At 36.4% G+C, this 21903-nt stretch overlaps 1 protein-coding gene across 8 annotated transcripts in view; it reads right to left on the bottom strand.

Annotated features, from left to right (window-relative positions):
• The window catches only part of LOC121418429 (mitogen-activated protein kinase kinase kinase kinase 5-like), a 93551-nt gene extending 86073 nt beyond the window's left edge, over positions 1-7478 (bottom strand). For all 8 annotated transcript variants that reach the window (XM_041612283.1, XM_041612284.1, XM_041612285.1 and 5 more), the window contains exons 1-2: positions 7247-7478; positions 2856-2913 (exon numbers count right to left, since the gene is read on the bottom strand). In XM_041612283.1, the coding sequence (XP_041468217.1) occupies positions 2856-2913; positions 7247-7348 (160 nt within the window). In that variant the 5' untranslated portion in view covers positions 7349-7478. The remainder of the gene's footprint in view (positions 1-2855; positions 2914-7246) is intronic.
• Positions 7479-21903: the final 14425 nt, after the last annotated feature.

Genomic DNA, 21903 nt, shown 5'->3' with positions numbered 1-21903 from the left:
GGGAGGATCTCCATAGTATTAGTGATTGCAATATTAAAATGCTCATAACTTTCTCATTATTTGTGTGATTTTTCTCAAACTTTCTTTATTCTTATTCTTTGATTTGTCTGTTTCTACACAAGCCTATTTGTTCCAAAGGTTTCATTCCCCTTTAAACAAGTGGAATGCCTCTGGCCGTCTCACCTGCTTCACGCGATTCAACATAGCAGCAGTGCTTACTTTGAAAACTACTATAACTCGCACAAGATGTTCAGTGATACTTGGTCACTCTTATGTCCACGTTTTATGAACTACATGTACATGTAGACCAATACACTTACAGAGATAGGATGGTAATTCAACAAATAACCCCAATGTGGCCAAAATTCATTGACCTCACATGACCTTTGACCTTGATCATGTGACCTGAAACCTGCACAGGATATTCAGTGATACTTGGTTACTCTTATGTCCAAGTTTAATGAACTAGGTCCATATATTTTCTAAGTTATGGTGACATTTCAAAAACTTAACCTCAGGTTAAGATTTTGATGTTGATTCCCCCAACGTGGTCTGAATTCATTGACCCTAAATGACCTTTGACCTTGGTCATGTGGCATGAAACTCTGATAGGATTTTCAGTAATACTCGATCAACCTTATGGCCAAGTTTCATGAACTAGGTCCATATACTTTCTAAGTTATGATGTCATTTCAAAAACTTAACCTTAGGTTAAGATTTGATGTTGACGCCGCCGCCGCCGCCGTCGGAAAAGCGGCACCTATAGTCTCACTCTGCGATGCAGGTGAGACAAAAAACTGACCAATTGTACTGTTGAAGAGACACTAATTGTATTCATTTTGAGCATGTGCCATTTTTCAGTTCATCTGACCCATTTCACATGCTATGCTCTTGATCTACATTTACTGGAGAACTGGACATTTGGGACAAACTTGCCTTGGATGTAGCAATGACCTACATGAAAGTAGAAAGGTCATATGGGCTAATGAAACGAGCATAGTTTCAATTGAGTCTGGATACAATTTTCTAATGGAAGTGTTTTTTCCTGTTCATATCTGGAATGAGTCCTATAAAAATAGACCTCCCAACCACAACTTAAAACGAAACGAAGAAGCCAATACATTGAAAATGGAGCAGAGCTTTCACTGCACCATTTGATATCAACGGGCTGTCAGTGACTGCAGTAGTTTTATAGAGATCATAATTTCATTGTAGTTCCTGTTGGAAATTAGCAATATTACTTTCACAAGGATGCCTCGAGGCATTCTAAATTTGTATCCAAGACTAAATGTTCAGTCTGAATTAACAACAGGAAATTTGGAATAACAGCCTTATTTGATAGCAGTGATACAAATCCACCATCAATTCCTGTAGATTTGCTGTTAAAGGCAGTTTATACATTTAAGATTTGATTTGGGAATTTAATTCAATAATTTCTCACAAGACTAAGAAATACTGATTTCATAAAATCTCCTTTTTTTCATGGTAGCATGGTAGGCCCTAATTACCAGTATGTACATCTTCAGAAGAGAAAGTTCCTGTAAATGATCAATGATCATTACTACTAAACAATATTATACACATGTAGATAGATTCATCACTTTACAATAAAAAATAGTCATGCAGGCTTATGTATACACTCTACAAGCAGATTAAAATTTATACCTACTTGTACTGCAAGTGCAAGATCTAAAATACAGTGTGTCCCACAAAAATGGAGACCGGGATTCCCAGGTCTTTTTTCTTCACAGGCAAATTAATTGTGATATTTCATTTACATAATCATACATGTATTTTTATTCCTCTTTATTTTGATACCTAATATGAGACAAACACTTCATGCATTATTGAGCAAGATGAGTTTGAAATTTTAGTGTCAAAACCAGGTTGCATAAAAAAATTTGACATTATTAGCTCGATATATGACGACCGTGCTTATTCGGCGATTTATGGTAAAATCTATCTCATAAAGGGGTCTCCTTTTTTGTGGGAAGCACTGTATTAAGTACAATTACGGTAAATTATCAAAAACTTTTGTAAGATTAATTCAAAATCACTTTAACCTATAGGTTGTTGTGCTATAAAGCACAAACTCTTTGACCTTTGACCATGTGACCCCAAAATCAGAACAGATCATTATCAATGGCATATGCCTTATTAACAAGCACAGTTTGAATTTGATAATCATAAGGAAAACAATTTGCAAAAAACTCAAAAAATTTCTCCATGGCTGAAAAAACATACACTTGGACAACTGTATCTGATCCGAGAGGTTTCAAATTCAATATTGATAATGGGCTATTTTTCCCTTTGTTATATGGACTGTACTAAGCTGTCATGGAGGCCTGTAAATGCTCCCCCCCCCCCCAGGAAAAAAATTGACCATAAATGCCCATTTGCCATCTAGGGACTTTCACCAACAAAAAATGTGGGCCAGACAAAAGGTGGCTGAGGTCCACCCAGTGCCAACCTACTAGCATTAAACTCTGGTGGGAAAGGGTTATGACTTTTGGCCAGCAAAAATCTTGGTATACGTATGAAAGAGGCACATGGTCGATTTTGGCTGGTAATAATCTTCATTTACACAGGTCTACATGTACATTACATAGGAAAGGAGTACATAAAGTGCCTAAAGTACCAAGTGCACCAGCACCCAGTCTGCATAGATTTTCTTGTACACAAGAAAACATATGAAACAACCCCACTGGTTGCTGTGTTTCCTTGGTCCCATTTGTAGAGTTCAAGACTTCCTTTTGTATTTGAATGTTCTGTCATAAACTACTGTGATATACAAGGTACTATAGGAGAGCAATGTTAATGTTAAGAGTGTGTGTAGTAGTGGGTAGGCTACTTACCTGGCTCTATCTTGATAACCTTGATGGCAGACAGAGTTCCAGTTTGAGTCATCCGAGCCTAGAAATAGTATTTTAAAAATGTCAGAATTACAATCAATTCTCTTTCTATTTTCTTAATGAAAGTTGTATTAGATATAAGCCCAAATCATGAATAATATCTAAAAAAAAAAAAAACATGAGTATACTCCACTGGACATGAATTCCCCCACTTTGCTCAATCCAGATGTATTAAAAATATATGACAAGCTGTGACCTTTGACCTGCAGACTCTAAATTTGAACTTGACCTGTATCTAGTATCATCTACCAACACATATTCAAAATAACACTCATGTTACCATCATGGAATCATACATGACTTTTGACCTGCAGACTCTGAGCCTTAGCAAAATAGAGAGTTAAAGAATTTAATTCAATCAAACTTTACCTGCATATCAGTGCTATCTAAATAATCAGAAACCGTCCCAACACTTTTTGAATTGAATCAAATTACATCAAACTAAATTAAATTAATGATGTAGAATCAAATTTGAATACATTTTGACCTCTGACCTCTGAGCTCTGACTGACATGCAGGCCTAGCCCGGTACTAAAAAATTTTAACGTTGACAGTACTTACGCATCAAATTGAAAATCTGTCTTACATTTTGAAGTCATCATGCATAAACAAATTAAAGCTTGTGTATAGTTTTGGTAAATCCACCAAAATGCACCTATCACTATTCCAATTCATTGCTAGCTAATATGAATGGATATGCCCTATAACAGTTATGATGTGGAGGATATGAAATGAAAATGTGTTTTACAGGATAAATTTTGTGATTTTACATGGAAATTTAACTTGATCGGGTCACCCGATCAAATTAAAATATCTGTGTGTTTTTGTCTTTCAATTAAATCCTATTCCAAATCATGGATTGGGCTGAAACTTTCAAGATATGTTCTTTGTCTGTAACTTTTGGATATCTAATCACTAAATTTATAAGATAAATGCTTGAATACCCATTTTTTAATTTAAAACAAGCATCGCTGAGAGAGGGCGCTATATATCCAAGATTTGAATATTTGAAATTTTCTCAGAGAAGTGCAGTTGGAAAAATATCTAACGGTCTCTACGCTTCAGTAAGACTGTCATATTAGATGATATTCGATTATCAATCACATTATTGACCCTTTACCAAAGCTATACACAGGCTTTAAAATGTAATGAGCTGTGACTTCTGATCTGCAGATATGGAATTTAAAATTGATACATACCCATACTTATAGTACATAAATACATGTACATGTTCCGGTAAATCAACATCATTACTGCACTACAGAGAATCAGTTCTCACTTCATTAATTACAAACATAAATTCACATTTCTCATTAAAAAGGAGACTTATACATGTATTCTAACTGATAAACATGCATTATTTTAATAAGAAAGCAACTTTAATACATGGGGGCCCTAGTAAATGATAAAAGTGAACACTTTTGACAGGTGACTACGAATCAAATCAAAATTGGGCTGAACCAACAAAGAGGGAAATCAAAAGTTTCCTCTTTCTGTCTCCATATAATCTCCCACTCCCATGCAGAGCCATGTGTGCTATCCTTCCAAGGTCCCTGCCACTTTGTTCCTGTCTTGTCTGAAGTATGGGCTCATATATGTACTGCATGCAGCATGTCTTCTAATATATAGATCAGCAAGCTGGAAACTAGTACTGGTATTTGTACTGTGTACATGTACTGTAGAGTTTCATTGAAATCCAAAAATTTTTCAGATATAGACCTACACTACAGTGTACATCTGTACATTATCAAGTTACTTTAATCTTATATCCCTTGTTTCCAAAAGGAAACATGAAAGAAAATCAAAATATTGAATGAACATGGGTAAAAATCTGTACCTTAAAAAAAAAGTGGCCGAAGAAAGTGGCTTCAATTTCCGTTTTTACCTTTAGATCTTAAAATTCATCACATCATAGTTTTATCTGGAAAAGAAATCTTTGGAAGTTGTGTTTTGTTTAATTCATTTTTTAAAGAGTTGGTTTTTATGCAAAAATGTTGAATTTTGTGAACATAATCTTATAAGTTTCTCAAACCTCTGGTCGTGTGACATATGAATATCAATTAGTATGCAATTAGCTGTCAATGTACCAGTGTATAGAGTCAATCAGATGACAATAAAATCAAATTATTTCATGGAAAATACATTGTATTATTACTATGAGTGAATAAATATTGATAAAATTATATAAATATGAAATAATTTTGGCTTTGATTTTGTTTGAGAAATAAAAGTGAAATTCAAACTATTTTTTTGAATTACTAACTGTACATGTACTTTTTCAACCTTATCAATAAATTTTGAAACTTGATTAAAAATAATTACTATGAATAATAATTATTTATAATCAAGGTTCAAATTTTATTAGTTGTTAAAAACTATTTATAAATTGTTCTTCAAACAGCATTCTGTAACATCACTTATCGAAGCTACATAACAAAGCGGTTCATGGGTCAAGCCTATTGTATTTGTGATGTTTACGAATGGATCGAGGGCTCTAAACGAGATCGTTGTGGTAAAAACCATTCATTATTCATATTCATACTAACACTTTTTGTACTTTCATACGCATTAGGCGTATGAAGGTGTATAGATAAATAAAATCCAACAAATTTAGGTGATTTATACCTTTAATTGTGGATTTACAAGGGAAATCCATCCGTGTTTATATGTTCCACATAGGCAAGTATGGGGAGGGTTTCAAAGCTCCACGATGAAAAGTAAATGTAAAAATATTTTTTAATATCATCACGGAGTCCTCAAGGCTATTTCTAGATTGTTTTGCATGCATTTCTATTGGGAACATACAAATAGCAATTCAAAAAGTGCCAGACGTTTAGGTCTAACTTTCCTTTCATTTCGCCTATTGGAGGGTAACCTCAATGACTAGAACTAGTAGTATACCCAGTTGTTATGTGTCCGGACAGGTTGTGTGTCAGAACGATCAATTTTAGAAAGTCATATGGAAAAATTTACAAGCGAAGTTTCATCAATTTCTAGTACGAAATGTTAGGAAATATTATAGAGAACAAAATAGAAGATGATTACAACTATTGAATTCATATTTTTAGTGTAATCCAAAGACAAATAAGAAGGCTTCAAAAATATAAAGTGTCCGGAAAAACGACCCTCCATTATACAAGTATGGCAAGTTCCCCCCAAGTCTGCGCAGTCCCCCTTGTCTGCGCACACGCATATCTGCTCGATTCTAGTAAAAGAATATCCGCAACGAACAAAGACTTTACAAATGCAATACATAGACAGATATTCATTTCAAAAATCCAACTCAAAATGGTGGAAAAATATTGAAATTTGGGCATTTCATATGACGACCTCAAAATGCAGCCTTTTTCATCAAAACCCCAAATCATGTGCAAAGTGAATGTGTGCGCAGACATGGGGTAGGATGGGGGGGTCGGATGTCCGGACACTTTGTATTTTTGAAGCCTTCTTTTTTTGCCTTTGGATTACACTAAAAATATGAATTCAAAGGATGTAGATCCTAATCATCTTCTATTTTGTTCTATATAATATTTCTTAATATTTTGAACTAAAAATTGATGTAACTTTGCTTGTAAATTTTTCCAAATGACTTTATAAAATTTATTGTCCGGACACACAACTGGGTATAAGTTTTTTTTTCAATCTGAAAATGACTGCCTAAGGTTTTTTCCCAAAAAATCCTATATAACTTTCAAATTTGTATAAGATATTTGTTCCATGTACTCAAAATAGTATAGGGAACATTATTATCTGAAAGACTATGTGAAATAAAAAGAAATTTATGTTAAATCTTAACTCAAACTTGCGCAGACTTGGTACCACGATCATAACAATGTTCTTGTCAATAACAAAGACAATAACATTATTGTCAATATTATTGTTGATAATGTTAATTATTGACTATGTTAATATTATTAATATCATTAATATTATTATTACTATTATTACTATTATTATTATTATTATTATTATTATCATTGTTTATAATAAATGTCAGACCTCATTTTTTAACTTACTCCAATTTTAGGTTCGGCTTAGCAAAAGATTTTCAGAAATTCACTATCCCGGCCAGGCATATTCAGGGGACATAGAACTGTTTAAAAAGTGGGGCAGGGGAGCTGACCATGTAAAAACAAATACAAACAGGTGTTAATTACATGCAATCAAAATACTGTCACGGAATAGTGACGTCCCCGTTGGCTTTGTGTGCACAAGAATTGCCTGCACCGTCAATGGTATTGGCCTCATGTGTGCCCCATCCCACATCCTCCACCTCACATACCGTACCGTACCGTACTACACACAGCTCCATATTATAATTCACGGTTTCTCACCTTGTAAACATCGCCGTACGTTCCGCTACCTATTCTTTGCAGCAACTCAAAGTCCTCCAAGGGATTTTTCCTCGAAATCTCTGCACTTGGTGCTGACGACATGATGTCCTCAATCTGTTCAGAGCTCCAGATTTACGAAGAAAAATCATAGAAAATCCACGATATTTCCAATTTTGCTGATGACAGGCAGACAGAATTTTGTCGCCCGATTTTCGCTAGTGCGCTTCCTGTCATGCGCAGATCGCGAGTATTTTTCCGAGTTCATAGAAAATTGAACAACTTTCTCTTAATTCCGCGAGGGTAGTGATGGCGACATTTCGAATCCCAGGAGAATCACGATTTACCAGAGGTTAAAACCAACGAACGTAGAGGGCAGCAACACACAAGCGTGTTGCTCTAAGGAAGGTCAACTCCGCTCGAATTTTGTGACCACTCTAAAAAATAAGGGGGACTTTTCGGAAATTTGTCGAGTTGATTTTTTTTTCATTTGTTAATTTTAAATATTTTTAATGAACAATCATTAGGTCGGTTATTCTAGGTAAAAATATTAAAAATATTACTTTTATTTTTAAAGAAATTATTTAGCTTAAATAATCATGATATTGACATTTTTTCTCATTTTGGAATATTAAGTCTATAACGAGGATACCTCTTATCTCTTATTTTCCTCTGCTGAATTTCGCTGCACCACTAATAAATGCATAGACAACTACCGTAATAATCGAGGTCAATTTTCTGGCCTGGGTACGGGTGCGCCGAGTCTGGGCCGGTCGCGTAGCTACTAGTAACGTTGATGATGCGCTGGGGCTTCAGTCGACTCGTCTTAGATCTTCTAGCAACATACACAATGACGTCTAATTTGCCTGGTCTGATTTGAAGTGCAATTGCTTCAGGGCTGATGTTTATCAACGATGATTGTTCAAGGTCAGATTTTAAATTTTAAATTGCATTTTACTTTTAAGTCTATAAATCTTCATACAAGGCGCCGAATCCCCGAAATCCGGGTCTAAATTTCAACTTCGAGTCCGAGACTATGGACGGTGAAAAAAAACTCATGCATCGGATGCATTGCATTGGCTGCGCGCTGCGCTGCAGCTGAGCTGCACAGCCAGGCGCTGGCGTCGCGTCGAAGGTCGATAATCATTGAGCAACCAAACTTCCAAAGCCAAATTAAAGCTTGAATAAACGGCCACCTATTCACATTTTCCCTGGTTTTCTTCAATAATTTCTAAGAAAAATCAGCCAATTCTGGGAAATTGATTGCAATGTTACATCGTTTGCAGTGTGCCATCATCGTTTTGCGTTAGACCTTAGTTATACTTAGATCTAGGCCTAGACTAGAAGAAATGGGAGCTAGATAGATTTTACACCATCTTAATTTATGATTTTGGGCAGAAAGGAGATTTGATTGACAGCATCCATATCTTAATTTGACCATTGATTCTGTGCAATCAAAGACTTTTACATAATTTGTTTGCCATATTGCAAGAATTGGTAAATTTTCCTGGGCCTGCATGGCCTGGGCTTGACTGGCAGAACACATACTTTTTGGAGAAATTTCGAAAGTGAAAGAGCAAAGTGACTGAGCTCGTCGTGATTTAATTTTTATGCATTTTCTAACTGAATTTTAAAGATTTCATGCCTAACGGTAAGGCCTAACGGTAACTTGTCAACCATTAAATCTTCTAGTTCTAGATCTAGACTTTACCCTGTAGGCATTTAACGGACTAAAAAAATCATAACCTCCTCGCGGCTAGCCCATGCAGGCTGGCCTTAATTGAACCAAACTTAGCTTGCATGGACCAACCCTCAATGGTCTAGATTTAGGCGTCCTATACTAAAAAGACAATGTGGAATTCATCTGTTTTGAGTTTATTATTATTTTAGTATTTTTTATTGTTGCATAGACTATCTCATACCAACAAGTCGTGCTAGATCTATATATATTCTAGATCTACTTAGATATCCAGTGTGGAACAACGTCTTCAACAAACAGATCGAGATTGGTCAGAGCATTTGTCTAGTTAGACAAATAAAGTTAGATCTTTAGACTTGGGTCTATCGATCAACTAGACAGGAATAACCGTCGTTTCTGGGGATTTATTCAACAATTTCTGACATTTTACTATAATCTCCATCGGTGAGTGAGCCAGCGCAGTTCAGCAGAGCAACCAAAATACAGAGACTGAAGCTTTTGGTTTATCGATCAACATGATCAAGATCTAGGTTAGATGTAGACTTCACTTATTACTGATTGGAATGTATTTCTAAATTTATAAGTTTTGGGGAAAATGGTGAAAAGAAATGATAACATACTACTGATAGATACGTGAATTATTTTTTTAATACCCATTGGCATTGCTGCCCGGCTGCTCTAATAAATAAATAAATGAGTCACGGCCTATATGGACTGCAGATAAATGCTGATCGACGCCTAGCAGAACAAGTACCAGTGCTAGACTAGGGGGTTGAAATCTAAGCAGACGACGGAGCATAATGTAGCTTATGCATAGAATGATGATGGGTTCAGCGAAGAGCCCAGAGAAAATAAGGGGGACATATTCAATCCCGAAATGCTTTGCGAGTGGTCACAAAATCGTCTCGGCGCAAATCACCTAATTCAGCCGTCTGGTGAAATCGCTGATAACAACAATCACCGATTTGGTAATGATTTTAGTTTCCTGAAACTTGCATTTGTAAAGTTTTAAATATCAAAGTATGTTTTCATATTTATGTATATCCCTCAACATATTTTTTAATGTTATCTTTGATATCGTTGTAGTCATATTCTTTCATATTCGTTTCTTGATCACTACTAATTTGTTGTTGTATTTGATCGGCATTTGATTTCGTTGTCATGAACAATAAAATATGCGCGCAGCTCAGTTGCATGCGCGTATCGAGTTGACCTTCCTTAGAGCAACACGCTTGTGTGTTGCTGCCCTCTACGTTCGTTGGTTAAAACATGGACTTACAAGAGAACTCTAGTAGGTCCCCGGAGGGGTAGGGCCACTAACATCGACGAGAGGATACCATGCGCGACCAAAAAAACACGTAAAAAGGATGTCTTTTTCATGATAGGGCACGTTACGTACGTAACGTGATAAGGGTGTCAAAAACACAAAAATAATGAAAAAAGGGTATCTATTTCGCTAGGAAAATTACGTGTTTAGGGTCGAATTTGCGGGGATGATAAAACAAAATTAAAATGTTTTATAAAGGATGTCCTTTTTGCCCCAACACTTCGTGTTTAGAGTCTGATTTGCGCGAGGTGTAGAAGGTGGGGTCGTAAACCAAATAAGGTAAAGCCGACGACTGAAGGACCCGTAACAATAAAACATTCCTGTACTTGTTTAGGGGTTTATTTCAGAAATATTTGCCAAGAGTATCGTTTTGTTCCCAATAGTTCACACGCCAATACGTGTTAAGGGGTGCATTTTCAGAATATGGAAATTACGTGTTTAGGGTACTTTTCGAGACCCCATGGTCGCGCATGGTATCCACTCGTGAATGGAAGTGGCCCCCCCCCCGGGAGTAGGTCCAAGGTTAAAAGTAAGGACTTAAATTTATGAAGTCGGTTTAGTTAGGCCAACTTGGCTTGGAAGGGTAGGCCTACCTAAATTTGTCAACGCACCCCGGGACGCACCCATACCTTTTCATTCGACCACATAGTAGTACCATTTTTATCAATAAAACGCCACAGTCAGTTCAGTCAAGTTCACTTTAGTTTATTTATTTCAGTCAGAAAAAACATGACAAATTAATCTACAAAGGTAACATGGATCTTTATGGATATAAAAGAAATTTGTTTGCATTTAACTTGTAAATAATAAACCCCTAACATAGACATATTACATCGAGTCTATACAGTCACAGCCCGCCCCCCCCCCCCTCTTCCCGGCCCATCTGATGGGCCGGGGGGGGGGGCTGTGACTAAATAATGTACCAAATCAGCTGTTCTTTTTTTTTCGTTCTTGAAGGAAAAAAATGAATAAATCTAATGTCATATAATAAAATTCAAAAGTGCAAGTGGGGATATGACATCATCAGCTTGCTCATAGAATATTCATGAAGACATGCCTAGAACTGTTTCACCGGAATCAATGAGCGTTAAATGCCATAACTTTGTTATTTCTTGTCCAATATCAATCATTTTCAGTGTTTTGTTTGTTTAAATTAAATTCATCTGTTCATGTCATATTATTTTCAGCCTATAAATATAATAATGATAATAATAATAAAAAATAAAGTTTTATTTACCCAGGGTAGCTACTTCAGTTAGGAAACTGCTCTACCAGCGGGCCCTGTATAACATTATATATGTTATTATGTTTTATACGAAAAGGCGTTTGGCTGTAGGAAAGCATCTGAGTAAACATTCAACCGAAATAAAGGAAAAAACAAGTGGAACGCCTCTGGCAGTCTCGTCTGCATTACGCGATTTGATATAGTAACTGTGCGGATTTGAAAACAACTATTGAATAATAATTCACAAAAGAAAACATTCATATGATAATAAAGTATTATGCCATTGACCTAAAATGACTTTTGACCTTGATCGTGTGAATCAAGACGTTTGCAAACATTCATTCGTAGTTACCCTTATGTTTATGTGTCATGTCTAGATTTTAGATCCATACACTTTCTGAGTTATGATGCAAATTCACCAAATGCCCCCAACACTGCCGAAGTTCTTTGACCCTAACCTTTGACCTTGATCATGTGAGCTGAAATGCGCACAGGATGTTAGGGATACTTGATTCCTCTTATGTTCAAGTTTCATCAACTAGATCTATACAATTTTAAAGTTATGACGATTACCCCCAACATGGCCAAAGTTTGTTGAGCCTAAATAACCTTTAACCTTGATCATGTGACCTGAACCTCAGGCATGATCATTAGTGATGCACCATTACCCCTATGTCAAAGTTTCATGAACTAGGTCGATAAACTTTCTTTTGATTATGATGACATTTCAAAAGCTTGATTAAGATTTTGATATTGAGTCCCCCAACAAAGTATAAACGGGTTGACCCTGAATGACAAATGACATTTGACCTCGGTCATATGACCTGAATGTCAATCAAGATGATCAGTGATAGTTGATTGCTCTTAAAGTTCATAGTATATACTTTCGACCCTAAATGACCTTTGACCTTACTCATGTGACATGAAACTCAAGCAAGATGATCAGTGATAATTATTGATCACATTATGGTTAAGTTTCATGAACAAGGTTTATATATATATAAACTTTTTAAGTTATGATATTTCAAAAACTTAATGTTGGTTAAGATTTCAATGTTGGCGACGCCGCTGTCGGAAAAGCCAATAGTCTCGCTCTGCTATATACAGGCGAGACAATGACACCACTCGACAACTTCGAAGTACCTTGTGTATCGCGAATCCTCTATCCTGATTCATTCTTCGCCATACCTTTTAAAGTTACAACAAATTATTGAGTTATCGGAGGACATGATCGATAAAAAGCAGGTCAAAAAGAACCAAACTGAAAATACATATCAATCCGTTTTGACAAACATTCTAAATGTGTTCCTTTCCACCAGATTTAAACCATCTCCATGCTCCGATGCTTAAAACCTTCAGAAGAAATGTTATATAAATGAAAAAATATAGAAGCCTTTAATTAGTTCAATCAAATCCAATATTTGATTGGATTTGATTCTGCATGCATTCATATAATTCTTATGGAACATTTTTCATAACACAACAAGTATAAAATCATTTCCTGTTTTCGGCATGAATCATATAGAACTAATTTACTGAAAAATTATCATCCACTACCAACACAATTATACAAAATTTTAAGTTAGCCGGCAAGGATTGTCATCATAAGCAGATTGCTTTAAAAAATTTGACAACCCCAGGTTTAAACTCATTGAATTGATTAATACATTCATGGGCGTACAAAGAGGGGGGGGCAGAGTACCCCCCAAAAAAAATAAATAAAAAAATAAAGACCAAGAAAAAAGGAGAAAAGGAAATGGATAAGGGTTAAATATGATATTATTTTCCGAATATTATGACAAAATCTATCACAAACTTGAATTTTTGTACTAAAATGTCGAAATTTTCAGCTTCTTGATAATTTCACGCGATACGCCATATCAAGCCCCCTCAACATTTTTGGCTCATAAGCCACAGAATACATTGATACAGCAGAATGTGTGTATTTTTATAAGAAAAACATCAGTTCATATGGAGATGATAAGGATGATGGTGACAATTAATGTTAAGGATGAAAGCTATATGGAGATGATGATGGTCATGATGGAGATGGTGGTGATGATTATGGCCAAGGAAGAGTAATTTCATGAAAAACTGAAACAATGACACAGAAAATTTACTTCAAATATTCTGTTAATAACATGGATTTTAACATTTGCCTTAAATGAATTGCCCGAAGAGACGATATAGTCTTATGATAGACTCTGGTATATAGCTCCGTAAATCAGGACCATGGTATCTTATTCATTATTTTTATCCGGTATAGCGCCCTTTCCGTTTCGGTTATAAGTATAACAGGTATTACATATCTGTTACGATACCCCCAACTGGTTTATGACAGTTATAAAAAAAATACACGATTAAGGACGTGAAAATGTATAAATAGTAATCATTTCAATTATACATTAATACATTAATAATAATTATAAAAAAGACCCTGGAATACCCACAAATATAATTATGATCTAATACGACAAGTGGCGTCCAATGATAACCTCGCCTAAGACGTGGAAGATGCCTGAGCTTGAACAATTCTTCGGACTAAAAAGAGGCCAAGCATGTCAAGTGTCACTTTCACCTCTGGATTTCTGGAAGGGACTATAAAAACAACAATTAAGACTTGAAAGAGAGAGAAAGAAAGAGGAAGAGAGAGGGGGAGAGGGGAGGGGGATGGAGAGGGGCGGTGGTTCAATCCGATCTACCCAATAAAATGGCTAATTGCCGACACCCATTTCGTTTTCATTTTATTTAACTTTGATCACGATGAGTATCTAATTAAACTTTTATTGATGCGAATGTAAAGCGTTGGAAATATTTGATATAGGCCAGTAGCACAAAATGCTGAGGCGCAGGCATGGTGAATGGAACAATTTCTAAAAATCTATTTTTAAATTTATTTCCATGCAACAAAAGCTGTTTTTACACTTAATTTCTGTTTGAGCCCAAATGATTTTTAAATTATGATAAAGCTGAAGATCTAAGCTTTAATATGATATAATTGTTCTAACAAGAGATATTTTAGATGGGGCAGTAGCCAGCTTTGCAGAGGCCAAGTACATTTAGCAATTCAAAAGCCAAAAAAATACTGCGCTCTGATTGGTCATATAGAGACCACACACCCACGCAAATTCCGATGTTCCCCTCACTGGGCCTCAGCAAGGTCACACTCACCATGTGGTAATCTCTTTAAATTACCCGCGCCTGTTGTTGTGAAAACCTTATTCAGCCAATCAGGACTCTAGATTTTATGCTACTTAGAAATTTCAGAAATCTCGTCTTGCATCTTAAAGAGAAATTCCAGTAGTTGCAGTAAACACTGATTTCATGAGAAAGTCTGTAAAACAAGGCTTAATTGTCAGTATATCATCGAGGATCTAGATCTGGTACTGTTACATTAACTGAACTTTGTGAAATCTTGAAATCTACGCTGAAAAATGTTCACGCCGAATATCCCCAACACAGATAAGCGCACGTGGGACAATGTATAATTATTGCTTAGGGCGTCGGGCCCGACGCCCTACCCGATTCCTGTGCTTATTTGCTGATATCTCAGCAATTACACAATTTCTTCCAGAATTCTTTGGCACATGCGTTTTATTTATACAAACAGACACTTTGGTGGTCATTTCATTGGATTCTGTACGAACTCATTTTGATATCGTTACCAAAACTAGCATTTACCTTTAATGGAAAAAGCTGGCTGCTGACCCATCTAAAAGAGTCACATTGTATAAAGTAGAGAGTTTGAGCTCTCTGATGATATAAATAATGCTTGTGCCTAATACACAAAATTTTGCACAATTTGCAAGAGAAAACAGAGGAATAAAACTCCGTTTGAGGCATCTTTTCAGGCCTGAAATTCACTTGATATTTTATTCAAAAGAAATAAGCAATACAAAAGAGTAACGTTTACTGGTACAAGAATAATCAATTTTACTCAAAGAGAAAAGGGTTAAATTCTTTGAGTAAAAAGTCTCACAGTTCACGAGATTTTGTAGGGATTTGAATTCAGCCACGAGAGGACTTGGACTGATAAATTTTGCTCATTTGCTCATTAAAACAGGGGCTTGCAGACTGACTGATAAAAGCGACCGCGTCCGTTTTCGCCGCAAAAGGTCACGCTGGCGTCTTGAATGGCAAGAGCACTCACCCGTGTTAGAGACAAATGGACAATGACACGCTCAGAGGGTTCGCCGTAGAATACAACGGAAAAGAAGCCAGCTTTTGAGATTATGAAACTTAATGGACCTTTTTTTTCATCATTATCTTTCCTCATGGGAAAGTCCGCTAATTGTTCGCTACGAGACTTTTAAGAAAACCAAAAGTCTCGTAACTGCTCAATTAAGTCTTCGGGAGGTCATAACGCGTTCTATTGCAAGTGCGCGCAACTCACCCTTGCCAAATAAGGAAAGGATCACTTTCAGAATACCAAATGCTAATTGAGCTTTTAGAACACCGCCTAAGGGTTTTAAGCGCTTAAGCTGAAAAGGTCTTGTTTTTAAAGGATTTTTAAGCATAAGTTTTTAGGGAAGTTTAAGATTTTAAGCATACGGTGTGTAAGCAATAGGTTTTGGTAAGTTAAGTAGAAGGATTTAAGCACAAGGTTTTAAGCAAGAGGTTTATAAGCAAAAGGTTTTGGTTGGGCATAAGGTTTTTTAGCATAAAGTTTTGGTTGAATATGAGGTTTTTTAGCGTAAGGTTTGGTCAAGCATTAGCTTTTTAAGCATAAGGTTTTGGTTACAAGGTTTTCTGGCATCAAGGTTTTGGTCAAGCAAAATGTTTTGAGCATAAGGATTTAAGCATAAGGTTTTGATTAAGCATACGTTGTTTAAGCAATAGGTTAAGTTAAGAAGAAAGATTTAAGTCAAGCAAGAGGTTTTTAAGCATAAGGTTTTGGTTAGGCATTATGTATTTTTAGCATATAGTTTTGGTCGAATATAAGCTTTTTGAGCGTAAGGTTTTGGTCAAGCATAAGTTTTTAAGCATAAGGTTTTGGTTACAAGGGTTTTCGGGGACAAGGTTTTTTAGTGTAAGGTTTGGTCAAGCATTAGTTTTTTAAGCATAAGGTTTTGGTTACAAGGTTTTCTGGCATCAAGGTTTTGGTCTAGCAAAATGATTTGAGCATAAGGATGTAAGCATAAGGTTTTGATTAAGCATACATTGTTTAAGCAATAGGTTAAGTTAAGAAGAAGGATTTAAGTCAAGCAAGAGGTTTTTAAGTATAAGGTTTTGGTCAGGCATTATGTATTTTTAGCATATAGTTTTGGTCGAATATAAGCTTTTTGAGCGTAAGGTTTTGGTCAAGCATAAGTTTTTAACCATAAGGTTTTGGTTACAAGGGTTTTCGGGCACAAGGTTGTGGTCAAGCAAAAGGTTTAAGCATAAGGTTTTGGTTAAGTATAAGGTTTTTAAGCATAAGGTTTTGGTTAAGTATAAGGTTTTTAAGCATAAGGTTTTGGTTAAGTATAAGGTTTTTAAGCATAAGGTTTTGGTTAAGTATAAGGTTTTTAAGCATAAGGTTTTGGTTAAGTATAAGGTTTTTAAGCATAAGGTTTTGGTTAAGTATAAGGTTTTTAAGCATAAGGTTTTGGTTAAGTATAAGGTTTTTAAGCATAAGGTTTTGGTTAAGCATAAGGTTTTTAAGCATAAGGTTTTGGTTAAGTATAAGGTTTTTAAGCATAAGGTTTTGGTTAAGTATAAGGTTTTTAAGCATAAGGTTGGTCGGGCACAATGTTTTTAGCATCAAGTTTGGGTTAGGCATAATGTTTTGGTTTAGTGTAAGATTTTTAACCATAAGTCTTTAGTCAAGCATAAGGCTTTGGTTGGGCACAAGGTTTTTTTAGCATCAAGTTTGGGTGAAATATAAGGTTTGTGAGCTGAAGGTTTGGTCAAGCATGATGTTATTGCACAATGTCTTGGTCAAGGATAAGGTTTTTAGCATAGGGTTTTGGTCAAGCATAATGCTTTTAACATAAGGTTGTGGTCAAGTATAAGGTTTTTAGACAATGTTTTGGGCAATGATAAAGTTTTTAGCATATGTTTTTGGTCAAGTTTAAGGTCTTTTAGCACAAGGCTCGGTCAAGTATAAGGTTTTTAAGCCAAGGTTTTTCGTTAATGCATAAAGTTTTATCACAGGATTTTTTAGGATAAGGTTTTGAGCATGAGGTTTTTGTTTACGAATAATATTTGTTTATACATTAGGTTTTACTGAAGCAGTATGTTTTATGTAGTCATGAAGTTTCAGCTAATTGCAAGGTTTTCAGCAAAGGGCTTTGGTTAAGCATAAATATGCATAAATAATAATGGTAGTACAGTTCTTAATAGACGCTTAAACTTAAAGTTCTCTGTGCGTGTAGAAAAGCGGGAAATGTGGTTGCATCTCAGACAAAGAATAAAGTAAGAATCAAACATTACATATTCATTAACAATGCAAGTGTCAATGCAATTAAAAAAATACTTTTCATAGTTCTTACACTCATGTTTACTTTATGAAGCTGGCAAAAATATACGATTCCTAAAGCCGGAAAGAGTAAAGACCGAGTAAAAAAGAGGTGTGGGGAAACAATGGGGAAAGGCAATTTTGATATTAATTTTTCCCGCGCGGAGCACGGAAGCAAAATTGTGAAGAGAGAGAAGAACTTCTGGTTTTGGTTTCTATTATTTTGACAAAAAAGAAAGAAAAGAAAAAACAATAAACCTATACCCTTTTCTCTCTTAGCTTTTTCTTTTTCTCCTCCCTTTTTTTCTTTTTTGGGGGGCGGGCGGGCTTTTTTGGGGGGCGAACGCCGCCAAAGACCCCCGGCTACTCGCCTGCGGCCGACCTAAGTGTTCTATAGGTGGTGTATAAATTCAGAGTCAAATAGCTGGCTCTGGAGTCTCTTTATTCAGTTTTATTTAGACAATCAAAAGAAATTTTAACATAATTCCTCGTTACAAAGGGTACCAGCCCGGGGGGGGGGGCACTTCCATTCACGAGTGGATACCATGCGCGACCATGGGGTCTCGAAAAGCACCCTTAACACGTAATTTCCATATTCTGAAAATGCACCCCTTAACAAGTATTGTTTTGAAACCCTACCCTTAACAAGTATTGGAAACAAAACGATACTCTTGGCAAATATTCCCTGAAATGAACCCCTAAACAAGTACAGGAATGTTTTATTGTTACGGGTTCTTCGGCTTTACCTTATTTGGTTTAGTACGACCCCACCTTCTACACCTCGCGCAAATAGGACTCTAAACACGTAGTGTTGGGGCAAAAAGGACATCCTTTATAAAACATTTTAATTTTGTTTTATCATCCCCGCAAATTCGACCCTAAACACGTAATTTTCCTAGCGAAATAGATACCCTTTTTCATGATTTTTGTGTTTTTGACACCCTTATCACGTTACGTACGTAACGTGCCCTATCGTGAAAAGGACATCCTTTTTACGTGTTTTTTTGGTCTCGCATGGTATCCACTCGTCAATGTAAGTGCCCCCCCCCCCCCGGGGGTACCAGTGAAGTAAGCCAGCTCGTAGTTACTTTCTGCGCATGATCAAAAGATTCTACGCATGATCAGAAGAAGGTCATTTGTACTAAAATGACATGGTGCTTTAAAATCTAATGAGATGAGCACCAACTTTGATGTCTTGATTATTCATATATTCTTTTGAATTGTCGTTTTCATTTATATCCACAAAAAACAACAATGCTTCCACGAACGACTGGTATTTCACAGTTTGCAAAGTACATTGTGCAACATGCTAAGATATGCATTCAAAGTAGGAATGCAACAAATGCCTTCAATAAGTGTTCATTTGTGTGCTATTCTATGGTCAATTCCATTTCTTCATCCTGCTATGTAAGGCAAGCTTACGTAATATCTTGCTTTGAAATCTGCCTATCATGATGAAAGAAATGAAAGGTCATTTGACCAAAATTGTCCATGAAGTAACTACGAACTGGTCTGTTAATGAGTGATGGCAAGAATGAAAATCCTGTATCGTACAGCTGGACGTACCAGCTATTCATGCCCATATTCCCTTTAGCTATGGATCATAATCCAACCCAGAATGGCATATGCACATACATGGCCATAATAGGTCCCATCATGGACGGCAGAGCAAATGATTTTTTTTTTCATGGGGGATATCTATTGTTGCGTCCCCCCAAACACAAAAGATAATCCTCTACTCCGCCGCCCATGGTTCAAACATTAATTTGGAGCCCCTATATAGTTAAACATCAATTTGGCCCCCAGCTTGTTCGAACATCAATTCGGCGCCCCCGAGTTTGAACATCAATGGCTCGTCCCTTAGTTTGGACATCAATTCACCGCGCCCTATATTACAAACATTAATTTGATGCCTCGGCCGTAATTAAAACATCAATTTGCCATGCACCTATAGTTTGAACACCAATTTGGCATCATATTCGGCGCCCCCTAGTACCAACATCGTTTCGGTGCCCCTCCCCCTACTAATTCAAACATCAATTCAGAGCCTTTAGCTCGAACATCAATTCGCCCCCTCCCCCTACTTCGAACATCAATTTGGCGCCCCCTAATTCGAACACCGATTCGGCGCACCCTAGTTCGAACATCAAATCGGCGCCCCGGTCAACATCAAAATGGTGCTTTCACTACCTGACGAAGTTGAAGGCCTTTTTTTTTTTGCTTGTCATTTTTTTTTCTGGTGTAAAATGTCCTTTATATCCTGTTGAAGACCTTTTTTTTCGGCTTGACAAATTTTTGAGCGGACGATCCCCCCCTCCCTGTTGAAAATCCTAGGTACGCTACTGCATCTCACCCTCCCTAAAATGGCAATAATATTTGCTATTTCATATAAGAGGGCTTGCATTCATTTGATAAGTGGCCCGTTGTTTACCATGTTCCTTTCCTGTGCATGACTCCATTTCATGGCACCTCGTCGCTGTGGTAGGGCAGGGTGGGCGTCAGGCCAGGGGGAAATTAACAAACAAAATGATCTTTTCACCTGCACTGTCTGTTTAATGAGATAAATAATCAAGTTCAATGGGATTAAATGGTACTAAAACATTCCGCTTTCAAGTCAATAAACACCTGATATATTACCTCGCACTTCGACCTTACATCATTTTATGATAATGCAGTGACTACAAAAAGTGATTGCCCCCTTTTAAGGTCTGAATATAAAACATTAGGTTCGCTTTAGAAAATTGGTGAGATATGTCTGCTCACAATAAACTCATAACCCTTTTTTCTGGTCTGCATATCAAAAAAATAATCTCGCGCTTCGCGCTCGCATTTTGGTTTGTAAATAATGTATGGTCTTAATGAATTTTACCAACAAGCCATAGAATGCCCCTCTTCGGGTCTGAATGCTTGAAAAAATCAGTTCGCGCTTCGCGCCCGTAATATTAATGGGGTATGTATAATGAAAATTATCAATTCTTCAAATATAAAGATAGCTCGCGCTTGGGGCTCGCATTAGATGATTAAGGTGAGTTATGTATGCTCTTCATAAATTCCTGAAAAATAGTCCTTAAAATATCCCTGTTTAGGGTCAAAAACGTTCAGCCCATACTTTATTTTATTAGTGAGATAATATCCTTATATTATGACACGGTCAAAAACTTTGCTGTCCCCCCCCCCATGCCTTGACCCATGGTTTGTCAATCAGTATAGCTTTAGCCGATTTCCCCGTAAAAGGCATATCGGAGAGAGCCGTCCCTGACTCCGACGACAAAAAGATAGAGACGTGGAAGGAAATGAGAAGAATATAAAGAAAATGAAGTTCGAATCCCAGGACGGATAAATGAAAGAGAAAGATAAAAAAAAAAGATTATAGGGCAAAGAGTTCTCATACTGTTGACTGCATGATTCTATACCACTGAAACCTCCTTTAAACCCCGACAGCGATGGAAAGTATAGCTGTAGTCGGTGTGGGAGTTGGACCCCCCCCCCCCCCATCAAATGCATATCGAGGTTAGCTGTAAAATAATCAATATAATGATATACCGCGTCGAATGTCTCCATTGATCACCCTAGGCTTTTTTCCTTTTGCATGGTTACCCCCCCCCCCACAAACAAAACGTTTCTGCGGCCCTTGCCTGGATAAAGGCCTACGATATACGCATCCTTTTTCATAAATAAGAATGTTATGACATTTTCAAGTTTCGCTTATTTTTCACAGAACAGTTATATGCATAATATTTAGCCCCCCCAAAAAAAAAAATAATAATAATTATAATAATAATATAGTAATAACAATAATGATAATAAAGAAAAATATGACGATAGAATTGATGACGTCCCTCAATCACGATTTTATTTTTATCTTTATTGTTTGAATTATACAATATTTCAATTTTTAACGATTTGAAAATAAGGACCAACTGGACTGCACCATAAAATGTTAGACAATGGTAATGCCACTTGTTCAGGG

The sequence above is a fragment of the Lytechinus variegatus genome, chromosome 7 (assembly GCF_018143015.1).
Source record: "Lytechinus variegatus isolate NC3 chromosome 7, Lvar_3.0, whole genome shotgun sequence".
NCBI classification, from domain to species: Eukaryota; Metazoa; Echinodermata; class Echinoidea; order Temnopleuroida; family Toxopneustidae; genus Lytechinus; species Lytechinus variegatus.
Note: the sequence above shows the minus strand (reverse complement) of the source record. Positions and strands in the feature narration are given on the sequence as shown.